The sequence below is a fragment of the Suillus fuscotomentosus genome (genome assembly GCF_016647785.1).
Source record: "Suillus fuscotomentosus strain FC203 chromosome Unknown F5891scaffold_13, whole genome shotgun sequence".
Classification (NCBI taxonomy): Eukaryota; Fungi; Basidiomycota; class Agaricomycetes; order Boletales; family Suillaceae; genus Suillus; species Suillus fuscotomentosus.
The window spans coordinates 702,266-714,469 of NW_024539525.1; the positions used below are offsets into that span (position 1 = coordinate 702,266).

At 48.4% G+C, this 12,204-nt stretch overlaps 5 protein-coding genes and 1 non-coding gene across 6 annotated transcripts; 3 read left to right on the forward strand and 3 right to left on the reverse strand.

Annotated features, from left to right (window-relative positions):
• Positions 1–99: 99 nt before the first annotated feature.
• On the reverse strand, positions 100–1,128 carry F5891DRAFT_978000 (uncharacterized protein; the record flags this gene model as incomplete). The annotated part of the gene is made up of 6 exons (XM_041376752.1): positions 100–174; positions 201–302; positions 348–412; positions 671–820; positions 850–918; positions 960–1,128. 6 exons carry the CDS (start codon positions 1,126–1,128, stop codon positions 100–102), a joined length of 630 nt encoding a protein of 209 aa, XP_041229014.1.
• A 685-nt stretch (positions 1,129–1,813) lies between these two features.
• F5891DRAFT_t55 lies at positions 1,814–1,899 on the reverse strand. Its single transcript has one exon. It is a non-coding gene; the product is annotated as a tRNA-Tyr (tRNA).
• A 169-nt stretch (positions 1,900–2,068) lies between these two features.
• Positions 2,069–3,913, forward strand: F5891DRAFT_947372 (glycosyltransferase family 69 protein; the record flags this gene model as incomplete). The annotated part of the gene is made up of 4 exons (XM_041374736.1): positions 2,069–2,355; positions 2,405–3,043; positions 3,104–3,793; positions 3,841–3,913. The coding sequence occupies 4 exons, from the start codon at positions 2,069–2,071 to the stop codon at positions 3,911–3,913; spliced, it is 1,689 nt and encodes a 562-aa protein (XP_041229015.1).
• Positions 3,914–3,958: 45 nt separating this feature from the next.
• Positions 3,959–7,291, reverse strand: F5891DRAFT_101779 (uncharacterized protein). Its single transcript, XM_041361013.1, has 11 exons — positions 7,126–7,291; positions 6,941–7,071; positions 6,734–6,894; positions 6,600–6,682; positions 5,979–6,552; positions 5,832–5,926; positions 5,562–5,770; positions 5,403–5,513; positions 4,536–5,351; positions 4,412–4,484; positions 3,959–4,364 (listed from the first exon to the last, which is right to left on the reverse strand). The coding sequence occupies exons 1-11, from the start codon at positions 7,181–7,183 to the stop codon at positions 3,994–3,996; spliced, it is 2,682 nt and encodes an 893-aa protein (XP_041229016.1). The 5' UTR covers positions 7,184–7,291; the 3' UTR covers positions 3,959–3,993.
• An 89-nt stretch (positions 7,292–7,380) lies between these two features.
• F5891DRAFT_1019478 (acid protease) lies at positions 7,381–9,134 on the forward strand. The gene is made up of 5 exons (XM_041361086.1): positions 7,381–7,838; positions 7,899–7,996; positions 8,049–8,526; positions 8,576–8,846; positions 8,904–9,134. Exons 1-5 carry the CDS (start codon positions 7,559–7,561, stop codon positions 8,986–8,988), a joined length of 1,212 nt encoding a protein of 403 aa, XP_041229017.1. The 5' UTR covers positions 7,381–7,558; the 3' UTR covers positions 8,989–9,134.
• Positions 9,135–10,991: 1,857 nt separating this feature from the next.
• Positions 10,992–12,085, forward strand: F5891DRAFT_1276555 (flavoprotein-like protein). The gene is made up of 5 exons (XM_041370239.1): positions 10,992–11,208; positions 11,267–11,324; positions 11,382–11,535; positions 11,599–11,812; positions 11,869–12,085. The coding sequence occupies exons 1-5, from the start codon at positions 11,151–11,153 to the stop codon at positions 11,994–11,996; spliced, it is 612 nt and encodes a 203-aa protein (XP_041229018.1). The 5' UTR covers positions 10,992–11,150; the 3' UTR covers positions 11,997–12,085.
• Positions 12,086–12,204: the final 119 nt, after the last annotated feature.

The following is a 12,204-nucleotide window of genomic DNA, read 5'->3' on the forward strand; positions in this document are numbered from 1 at the left end:
CACCGCTCGTACCCTTTTTCAGGACGCCCTGCGCAAGTTTACGATGACTTTATTGCCAACAAAAAAGATCAGTTGATGATGCTAGACTGTCAAAGCCGACTAAGTTGAAACCGAGGTGTCGAATATACGAAGAAGGAATAAGGCGTTGTCTTGGTACGTTTTCAGACTCAGAGTCTAGCAAGCACATCATTCATACTTACTCGCGAGAGGTTCCTGATATGGGTGAAGATCGACAAAGGGAAGAAGGGATTAGTTGCCGAGTGGAGCGCCGCCGCCCACCAAGGAGAGGAAGGCAATCGTACCTATTGCCATTCTTGGGCATAGTGACACCGAAGCTTCTGTCTCACAGTGCCTTTCAGCCTTGCGGTTCCTGCTTCACGAGTACAACTCCCATTTCCGTGCGCTTGCTTCTCTAATTAATTATGGACACACATAGCAAACTAAGAGTGATGACATTCCCGCGCGAAGAAACGTGTCCTTGCAAAAGCAGGATAATTGCCAGCCTCGTGAAGGACCACGGCGTTATTGTACATGGCCGACAAGTATGGATTACACTCGATTTCATGATTGTCGTGGCGCTGAACCTACTTCAGGAACAACTACTCGGGCAACTTTGTGAATCATTACGGGAAGACGTGATGTTGCCAAAATGGACCTGGCCCCAACTCACCGTGCCTTCCTCGTGTTAAGTCTGGTTGAGTTAGGTACTCGATTGACCACAATCCATCACATGTCAGGCTTTCGGTGACAACCGCCCACTCTTCGATCTGATACTGGCCAATTCGCATGAAGACGTCATAGAGCCATTCTTCTGAGGAGCCTACCGAAACATGAGCATAAAAAATGAACCAGCAGGATACCATTCACAGCAGAACGGGCCGCCGCTGGGTTGGTCAGCATCCTTATTCTTCGGCAAGTCTAGAAGAGGTTGAGCAGTCGTACACATGACCCGACACTACGTGCCTCTGGCAAAGAAGCTTGCATGAAGAAGAAAAAGACGACGAACGGCTCACGCCACGCCTCCCGGATTTTGATCTCGTCGATGCCGTCGGAAAGCGCAGAAAACAGGCATCGGACGCACCGGAAAGCAGAAAAACGCTTTGGAATGTTCTCACTGTCGACAGACATATACCGCCCACGCGCGGTCCCGGTCCTCTTCTCCTCGTTTCTGCTGCATCATCAATGTCCATTCTTGCCTTCGGAGATCAATGACCGAAAGGCTATTGCGTTTCCATTGACAAAGAAACTCAACTATGCCACGATTGTAAACTAGACGTCATCTGGGCGAATGATTAACGCAATGTTTGTCGTAACGTTTTAAGATAGTGTGCATAAATCTGTTCATCTGAAGTTTTTATGGTCTGGGTCTGTGGGAATGACCGCACATTGTGGGGGGCTGTCGGGGATGTAATCACATTTCGTGTTCAACACTGCGTCCGATGAAGTATAAGATGATGTTGAGGATGTTGTCAATATACATGCTGGTCTCCGTGTACGAATGTGTGCCAGAGGGAAAGAAATGCAGGTAACTGACACCAATATGTATGCTCAGTGTTTCAAGCGGGTTTCAAGGGAACGAACACCTTTGGACAACTATCTGAGTGTTGTAAGTTTCATTATATGTCATGAATGAAGTTACACAAGCCTGAGGTGAAGTCAGACCACACGAGCGCGGGGCGGCAGGGGCGGTAGTTGCAGAGAACAGGAAGCTTGGCAAGAATTGTTGGCGTGAATCAAATAAAGCATACGGAAAATACTATAACAATTTAGAACGACAACAAACCTGTTGTTGATCGTCTGCCACAAAAAATAATCCGACCTGCCTGGCTCGAACAGGCGACCTCAAGATGACATTTTTCCAATTACAGTCTCGCGCTCTTCCAACTGAGCTAAGGTCGGATATTTATTGATACAAGCTTTATTATGTTGAGTAATCAACAGCAGCGATAGACCATGACCCAAGTTACGTTATCCCCGAAAATCCGCTCTGTCACAGTCTATCGCCTCATAGAAGGGCAGGTCTGCCTGGTCACCAGTCTAGTCTGAGGTCTGAATATTAGTCCCTATGATGGCCTTCATTCCAAGGCGTCACCTCCTGACGAAGGTGTTTATTGCTCTGACTCTCATCATTGGTGCAAAACTGGTTCTTAGCCCCCGCTCTTCATCCTCACTGGAGCCATCAGTCCTCCAATCCTACAACGTCTTTGAGCGCGTCACGGGTGTAGACAAGATTCTAAATGTACGAAAGTACAAATTTTTGCAATGGAGGATAGGGAGAGATGTCAGGAAGGATATCCTTGACGATGTCATAGCCAACGGGGTCACTGATTATTGGAATCGGTTTCAAGCACCACTGTAAGTTGTTTTTCAAATCTTCATGATATCTGACGCGACAGCCGACTAGAATAATGGGCAAGGACACTGCTCACGCAGATCTCCAGAATGTTCTAACTGCTGTCGAGAGCTTGTTATCTCTCAATGGTTGGGTAGCCGCTTATTGTCCAACACTAGCCCGCCCATTTGGACAAAACAAGAATGTCGACGAAGATGCCTATGATGACCTCGCTAGTGATGACCGGCTTTATTTTGTAGCAATGGCAATTCATTCAGCCGATCATTTCCTGGTCGATCAACTAGCTGTCATTGTCCAACTTGCTAAGCGACTGGGTACTTCCAATGTCTTTGTGTCTATGTTGGACTATGACTCTACAGATTCTACGTCCACCCTTACCGACCTCTGTGAAGCCGTTCTGACCCTTTTGGGTGTCTCCTTCCGAATACGACGCGTTCCTGGGATGACAGAAGACGCAACTGCAGCCTATTACCCCCTGGAAGAAGCCTACATGCGCAACCTTGCATTAGAGCCTCTTCTCGAGCTCTACCAGAAGCGCGAAATTGAATTTCATCGCGTCATTTGGCTAAAGGGATTCACATGTCCAAATGACATTCTCGAGACACTGCGTGTCAGCGTTGCGAATGAGGCTGCCATGGTGTGTGGGATGGACTGGGCAGAATCCAATGGGCAGTTCATATTTTCCGACAGGTCGGTTTTCCATCTTCATTCGTTAATAATTTGAGCGACATAATCTAACACTTTGTTGAGGTGGCGGACGCGAGACATTCACGGCGACCAGTTCAGGCAATCCACATCCTCAGCAAAACCAGATGCAGTCCCTCCTCGAGATGAGAGCGGCGCCGCTCGGTACATCCAACATCTTCCTTTTCAAGTCTTCTGCTGCGAAGCAGGCACCCACATCATCGATCCAACTCAGTCCTACTACAAAGGGATTAAATACCGCTGCGGTACCGATTTCCACAATGCGTCCTCTTCGTCGGACAGCGTACCTACACGCGCAGCTGATGCGTCATGTCTGGACAGTAGCCAAGCCTGGTTCTGCAGAGATCTGTGGATCAGTAATGCGCTGAATGACTTCCACGGGGACGAGGTCGTACCCACGCCTGAAGGCCAGCCGCTCTCACGCAGGCAAGTCCCCGACGAGGAGCCAGACGCAGACGTCAACGCTGGCTCTGATTTTGACGCCATGCCGGACTCAGATGTACCCATCGATGTGCTCCCTGCAGCGCCCCTGTCTGTGCCTAATTCTGCATACACTCCCGCGCGTATCCTGGTGAATCCCCGCTGTGTAACGACGTATGCTGGTGTGAGTCATACCCAGCTTGCGCTCGATCTTTTCGGTTCTGGTGATGATGACGAAGCTCAAATCAATTCCACAAAATATATATTAGAGGACTGGGAAGGTGCTCCTGAGAGCTTCGTGTGTCAGGAACAAAGGTACATACTCCGTTTCTCTATTTGTCACTCTCTTAATACTGCTGCAGGCAAACTGGAGGCAGAAAGGCAGCCAAAACCCAGCGCTTGCTTGGGTTTGCTATTCATGACGAATTGCGATAGAACTAATTAAAATCAACTGCTCGATTTGTATACATTATGCTTTGATATCTTGTGTGGGCAGTCTAGAGTGGAACTACCAACTATTTCGTTCTTCTCTTGCTGAAGCCCTTGAAAGTGACACCATCATCAGAATCATCATCGGCAACGACACGCCTGCGTTTACTGGCCCGAGCACGGGCAGCAGGCGTAGAAGGGGCTGGCAATTGTTCCTCGGAGGACCCAAAGCCTCCATCGTCTTTGCCGCCGTCATCATCAGAGTCCAAAAACAATTTCTTTGTGTCCTTTATACGAGCTGCCTTGCGAACGGGTTTTTTGATGGTTTCAACGATTTGTGACTGAGTGTCTTCGTCAGAACCGATCGCCAGCGCACGGCGCTTGCCTTTTCTCCGCTGAGTCTCGTTTTCGGCCACCTGCGAGTCCTTAACGTAATCTTTGGTCTCTTTCCAGTAACCTACGAAACGATGAGCTCGCTCCTGCGAAGGCAACCGAAGCACCCACCTGCGCCCATGCCGTAGTCATTCTCCTCTGCAAGCACGAGGTTGATCGGTGAACGACGGGGTCCATTTATTTTCTACCCTGCGTCAACAAGGTCTTTCAGAGCACCAGTACATCCGACGCTCACCTTCTTAAATTTCTTGAAGTTCGGTACGTTCATGTTAACAGAGTCACGAGTGTCATTCGTAACAGCCTCGCGGTAACGGTCAGAGTGCTTGTACACCTCTATATCCACAATGACCATAAAGTTCCCTCGGATGTTTGGGAGGTCAAAGTCCCCCATATCTGTCCATGGCTGTTCTTCACGCTGCAGATCCGGTTTCGTTATCCGCAACTTATTGAACTCGCGGTCGAAATCATCTTCGGTCTTCTTCCCGCGTTTCTTCGAAGCAACGGCAGTGAGGAAAGCTTCGTCCTTATCAACCACGTGCTTGCCGCTGTCAGTGGCTTTCTTCGACTTTGCTGTTGGCTGGGGTTGTTCTGATGGCTGGCGCGACAGAGGTACCTTTGACTTTATCCTAGCTTGGGTAGCTGGCATTTGGGACGAAAGTCCTCCATCCTCCACCGGAGGCGGCACCTCAAATGCAACAGACTTGGCTTGCTGTGAGGGCCCGCTCATGCTTTCTTCTTCCTCTGCTACAACCGGTAATCGCTTTGGCGGTGCGAAGGCAGGTGACCGCACTGTTTGTGTGAGACTCTCATTTTGGGTGCCTACTGCATTGTCGTAGGCTGCGTCAAAAGCCTGCGAACCCTCAAAAATCATCTTGTTTGGGTCGCTCGCCTCAAATAAGGCCTTGAACTTCTTGTGCGGGGGTTCTTCTTCAACTACATCATCAACGTCGATGGTAACAACTGGTATATTGATCTCTGGAGGGGGAACTCCTGGCATTCCAGGCAATCCTAAGCGGCGCTTCAAGCGCGGGCGATTGCCTGACGGTGGTTTCTGAATGATCGATTCAGGAGATTATATCGATGAAAACCAGGTCAAACATACCGGTGCTTGTGTAGATTCGAGTTTAACCTTGTCAATATCTGACTCTGGATTGTTGAAATTCATCAAAGATCCTTCGCTTGACTCAACCGGCACAGGCACTCGTCGCACCAGCTGTGGTTTCTCAGTGGAGCCCCACCTACATGCAGGCTTGGTACGTACCTTTCGCTTCGGCTTGGTCGGCGGAGAATCAGGAACAACGGGAGGCTCAGGTGAGCGCATAGTAGAATCCTGTCCTCCGTGACCGGGGGAGACAGCACGTTGGCTTCTATCCCCGGGAACTTCTTTCTCTGCGCCATCTGGGAAAGACGGCTCGTCGGGGTGCGTATTGGGAACAAAGGAAGGCAAAGGAGAAGAGTGGCTTGATAATTCTGCAGGAATGGAGGCGACCTTAGTATAATAGAACATCGAATAGAATTATGATGAAAGAACCTTGTGAATCGCTTCCGGAGGATGCAATGCGGGACGCGTCGACGTGAACAACAGCCTCAAGAACTGTCTCCAGTTGAACGACATACACGCTCAGACTATTAAGCATATTTATCAGCCAAGCATCTTCAGGTGTTCCGTGTCACCGACCTTGCAGCATCTGCAACCATTTCTTTCCACTTTTCGTCTTCAACAGCCCTCTGTATTACGCTATTCTTCGCCAGCACGACCAGCCCCTTCCCTGCACCTCTCAGCTCTTCGACTTTCCTCTTTCCCTTAGCGATCACCTGCCTCCACTTCGCGAGCCCCGCCTTCAGATTGAATCCTTCATATTCTGCGCCACCCCTTACGACCAGGTCCCTCAGCTCTGCATCAACTTCCCCGTCCTCTGCGGGAAGAACGAAGCGGAAGCCCCTTAGTAAGTTCAACCTCTCTTCATTTGGTTCCCAATGCTTGAAGCTCTTGAGCCCAGGAGGGAGGGCAGGTCCAAATGCTGGACGGTACTTGCTCTCAATTGGCGGGACAAAAGACTTTTCGAGGATAGTTAAACCGAGAGCATCGTTTTCTGCGGGAGTATTGCCAAGTCGTACGAGTTCCTGCAACCAGTCGGGCTTGACAAGTTGAGCGGCGCAGAGCAAAGAGGTCATAACCGGGGTTGTCACTTCATACTTTGGTGTGATGTGATGGGTGAGAAGCTCGTGTGCCGAAGTAAGCGTGCTAATACCTGTGTGCGGTGTCAACAAGCCCAATCAGATAATGGATGACACGAACCGATTGAAGCGCAGTCTTCAGAAGAAAACGAGGGCATGCCTCTCACTGGAGGAACAAAACATGCTATTCGTCGCCATCGTACTCTGGATGCTGTGTTAGACTCTATGAGAATTGGAGAATATCGGGTCACCTACTCTACCACAATACCGGAAACGATCGTAATGTGGTCTCCATCCTCAAGAGTAATAGAGGCTGATGGATTGCAGGTCATGTCGTCTTCTCTCTGTCGTTTTACCATAAGGCTCTTAAGCTTGTTATTGGCTAGTTCAAGTCTGGGAACGTATGATATATCGACCTAGAGGGCTAGTGAGCTGAGTTTCGCATCGAAATTTGGTTCGTACCATGTTATCTGGCGTATACGGGCCCACTCTGAATTCACATGCATCACGAGAAATCTTTTTGTTGTTCACGACTAGCGGTTGCTCTTTACGACCGAGCCCGTAGTTTTTGCCAGGCTTAAGCAGTTTAGTCTCTGCAATTACGAGTGAGTGTCAAATAGAAGAAAAGAATAGTGATAGAGACGGACTGGTAGTTGACATATCCCCCTGTTCGACGCTATCGAATGGACCAGTGATGAGCCACATAATAGTCTGTTAAAACTAATGAATGTGTGGTTATTATTATAAGAACGATCGAGTGCTGGCATGAACAAGCTACTGCAGGAACCGGTTAAAGTATATGAGAGAGAGCAGGCGCGCAAGAAGTCAAACGCGTATGTGACACGGTCATGTGACTATTGGCTTGTTGTCCACAAGGCTCGTTTCCAGAAGCAACCGAAGGTCAATAAGATCATTTGTTCAAAGTAAAATTGAACTTCTGATTGTCATGACAGAGCTCATGCCAAGCTAAACTTCATCTAATTCCCGTCTTCGGATCCCTTTCATATGATATAAAATGCGGGGATATCTAACCGTTCATAAGTAACCCTCACTACAACCTTTTTTCCTCCAGTTGAAGCCATGTTGCCTCTGACTACCCTAAAAACCGTCCTGTCGTTCCTGCTCGTCGTCGGGTCTCCAGTTTTCTCCATTCCCTTGAATACCCGCACAACCGCTGTTAGCCTTGCCGCTAAATTCAAAGCAGCTGGTGCGACCAATATCGTCGCAGGTGATAGAGCACGCGCTCAAGCTCTGCATCACGCTGCGAAAACCGGCAAGTATTATGCGAATGCATCCATCACCAACGTTGTAGTCATAGGCTACACTATACAGGTTGGTATCGGTAATCCAATGAAGCACTGTGAGTCATTCGAGTAAAAACCTATTCTTATAACCATGATTTATGAGTTCACCACGCCAGATGGACTTCTTGTGGATAGTGCCAGCGGTAATACGTGGATTGGAGCAGACCAGGAGTATACCATCACCAGTACCAGTACTGGCACTGGAGACGCGGTTGTATGTACCTACTCCTTTGTACTATCATTTAATACTGATGTCTCACCCCAAGGCTGTCTCCTACGGTTCCGGCAATTTTTCTGGGCAAGAGTACCTAGACACCATCACGCTGAGCTCATTGAGCGTCAGTAAACAATCGATCGGGGTGGCGAACGAATACCAGGGCTTTCGCGGTGTCGACGGCGTCCTCGGCATTGGTCCCATGAGCTTGACAAAAGGCACGGTGTCTAACACGGACACAGTTCCCACCATCATGGACAACCTCTTCAGCCAAAACTCCATAAATTCTGAGATCCTTGGTGTTTACTTTGTTCCTGTATCGGAAGAGGATCCAACTGGCACACTTACTTTTGGTGGTTCGAATAGCTCTTTAATGACGAGTGACATCACATATACCCCCATCACATCTGCCTCGCCCGCTTGTAATTACTGGGGAATCGACCAGTCTATCACTTATGGCGACTCAACTATCTTGTCCTCGGCGGCAGGAATTGTCGACACTGCTACTGTACTCATTCTAATTGCGACTGGTAAACTCACATAATATGCGCCCAGGCAAACACACTGAATCCGTACTAGATGCCTTCGATGCCTACAAAAATGTCACTGGTGCTACCTTGGATGAGACCACCGGGCTGCTCAAGATCACTTCAGATCAATACAGCAACCTGAAACCCCTCATATTTACTATCGGAGGGACTGCGTTCACACTCACTCCTAATGCACAAATCTGGCCTCGCTCGATGAATAACGTCATTGGTGACACCAGCAGCAACAGCGACGACATTTACCTTATTGTTGCGGATATTGGCAACGACACCTTCGGTTTCGTCAACGGATACACATTCCTGCAAGTGATCGTATTGTTTCGAGCCATTGCACAGCTAATTGTGATGTTTGTGCGCAGTGAACGTTTCTACAGCATATTCGATACCACGAACAAGCGGGTTGGATTCGCCACGACAGCGTATACTGAGTCGACTTCGAACTGAATGGAAGTATATATTGCATATATATTGAATGTATAAGACTGCGGACAGGATCCATTCGAATTATCATCCTACGCATACCCTGTAACGCGATGTGAATACAATTTCAACGTAGAGTATTGTTTGCTTGGCTTGAAATAGAAGGAAAACTATCAAGGTCTGACTGCGGAAAATTACTAATTGTCCATCTTGGCTTGTCAAGGAAGTGGACCATGGAACATGAAGCCCAAGCAGGGTGTCTGGAACTTACGGATCGAACGCCTCTTGTTTACATTCTGAGCCTCCTTTCATCTGAGTCGCATTCTATGATCGTGTTTCAATATGTCAGGGTTATATTTTATACCGACATCAATTCCCTTGCAGGTATGCAATGGCTCTTAGCCAGACGTACATGTCCTCCAAGCTCCAGTACCTATGCAGTGAGTGGCGAACAATTGTTCCTTGCTCCTGACACGGACGATGACACTGCGATTTCCGAGTGTCTACAATTCTTGAAGGGACATCACGACGGTGGTCCATGTAAATTTAATGTACAGTGCAAAAAGACAGACTCAGCCATTCCATGATATCAAAGCCCCTCACAACAACAGAACATTCGAGAGTGTGAGAAGCAATAGGCAATAAGCTAACAATGGCCAAGTCCTCCATCCCTTTCGTGACACGAGTATTTCGTATACACAACGATAACTTAAACTGTAAACTCAATCTCAACCATAAACACATACGAAGCACATATTTCAAACAGGCACAACTTCTTCATGGTGTTTCTTGAGAACCTGGTCCATGAATGCAAGACTTGCCGAGTCGGGTGCATGGGTTGCACGAAGCGCGAACCACTGAAGCTTGCCCCGTACATAGATGAACACACCCCAGACCTTGAGAGACGCTTCACGTGCTGAGGGATTGGATCTTGTTCCCTGTGCGGCAGTTAAAAACAGCGTATACCAACCAATTTACTCAGCCAAGCTTCGGGCAGTCCGCTCTTATTAGTACACCGTGTCAGGTCATCCAGTGTTAGACATGATATTACCATCGAGTTCGTACCAAGAGATTTTCTCAATCTCCCGAAGGCAAGTCCACATGTTCGTGTCCCTCACGGTAAACCCAGTTTGCCGCTACAGATAGTTGCCGCCAGGTCATCTCGGTCAAAGAGCTGTAGTCAACGTTGGCGACAAACTGCCCGATCGAGATCGCGGGATCTGATAGGCGTAACAGGGAAAGTTAGTGATACAGTTGGGTCAGATAGCTGAGGTACGCATTGGTTGAGAATGGCCCGAGTAGCGCCTGCTGCTCGTCCGTTGACACCGAGAGCCACAGACAGATACATCTGGGCGACTCAAATTCTTGAACCATCACGGTGATGCGTTCCTGACCAAGAATTTGTTATACTAGTACAGCACTAACCGCACAACAATCAAGAACGTACTCGAGCCTTTCACATTGAAAATTCATGAAATACTATGCGACGTGTCTTCAGAAGGGATATAATGAACACTTCGATAGATGATACATACATTCCTGGGGTCAACGACCATCACCACAGCTAAACAACCACGTCGCGTCAAAGATGTATCACAGCCTGCAGATGGTACATACTGGTGCTAGTTTGGCGGCCCAAAGTTGGACACCGGTAAGGTATTGCTGCAATGTATGTCCGAATCACGGAAGTGTCAGTCCAGCGTGAGAATCATGCAACGGGGAGACTTTTTAAGTGACCGTGACCGAGCAACATTTGACAGAAATCCCAAACGCGGCCCTCTCACACTCTCTGCCGAGAGATAGATTGCTTTTGAGTGCCGAATTCAGGAGTGTTGAAGCAGAACAGTCAGAGTTGATAACTGATGGTTCCAAATAGAGGTGAAAGTTCTCGAGATTTGTCACAATCCAGTAACAGTTCGCACGTACGTAGCGGCAAAATTCGCGCTACTCGCTGTCGAGCTTAGCGTTCAGTTCCAAATAGAGACGAAAGTTCTCGAGCTTTGTAAGGTACGAAACTGCGCTTAATTTGAAATTTGCGATTACAGAACTCGGATGGGTTGGTGAGCATGGGATACAGCATCGAGATTTCAGTACAAATACCATTGGGTCAGCCCCCCAACAACATCATCCTCTCCTCTCATATTCTCCTTGTCAACTGCTAGTCTTCCGACTTTCAAACTTTCAACATGTCGTCTCCCAAAGTTGCAATCATCATTTACTCCATGTACGGTCATATCGCAAAGAGTGAGTAACAACCATCCAGAACGGCGCCGAAGTTCCTACTAATACGAGATCTCATCAGTGGCCGAGTCTGTCAAGGGTGGTATCGAGTCCGCTGGTGGCTCCGCCGTCATTTACCAGTATGTATCCAATCGTGGGCCTATCTGTATAATCACCTTACTTACTGGATTAACCAGGATCGCTGAAACATTGCCCGCGGAAGTCCTCACAAAGATGTATGCTCCCGCAAAGCCAAGTTATCCCATCATCACCCCGGCCGAACTGGCCAACTTTGACGCCTTTGTCTTCGGCGTTCCTACCCGTTATGGCAATTTCCCCGCTCAGTGGAAAGTATGTCTCTGACCCGCTAAATCCATCGAAAAATTCTAATCATCTTTTTTTCCATTCTCACAGGTTTTCTGGGACGCAACTGGTGGTCTCTGGGCTAGCGGTGCTTTGGCTGGCAAATTTGCGAGTGTCTTCGTTTCTACAGGCACCCCAGGTGGAGGACAGGAGGCTACCATCATCAGCTCCCTTTCAACTCTTGCCCACCACGGGATTATCTACGTCCCATTGGGCTACAAAAACACATTCGCGCAACTCACCAACATAAGCGAGGTCCGCGGTGGTATGTTTACTCCTTAGCGTTCGTAACCGAAGGTTGCTTATCTGACTTCCACTCAGGTTCTCCTTGGGGTGCTGGCACCTTCGCTGGACCCGATGGGTCGCGCCAGCCTTCAGCCCTTGAACTAGAACTCGCTACCATCCAAGGCAAGAGCTTCTGGGAGGTTGTTTCCAAGTACAAATTCTAGAAGGGCCATTGATAATCACATTTACGGTACTTGCAAATATTACCCCATAATAGATACGTGCACGAAAAATATAGACAAAATTTGATGACAAAGATGTTTGTTTGCTTCCATCTGATAAGTCTGACCGGTATGTATCCCTGTGGATGCCGTCCTGCACAGGCGCGCACAACCAACCATCTTCCAAACGTACCTTTGACACAATCGCCAA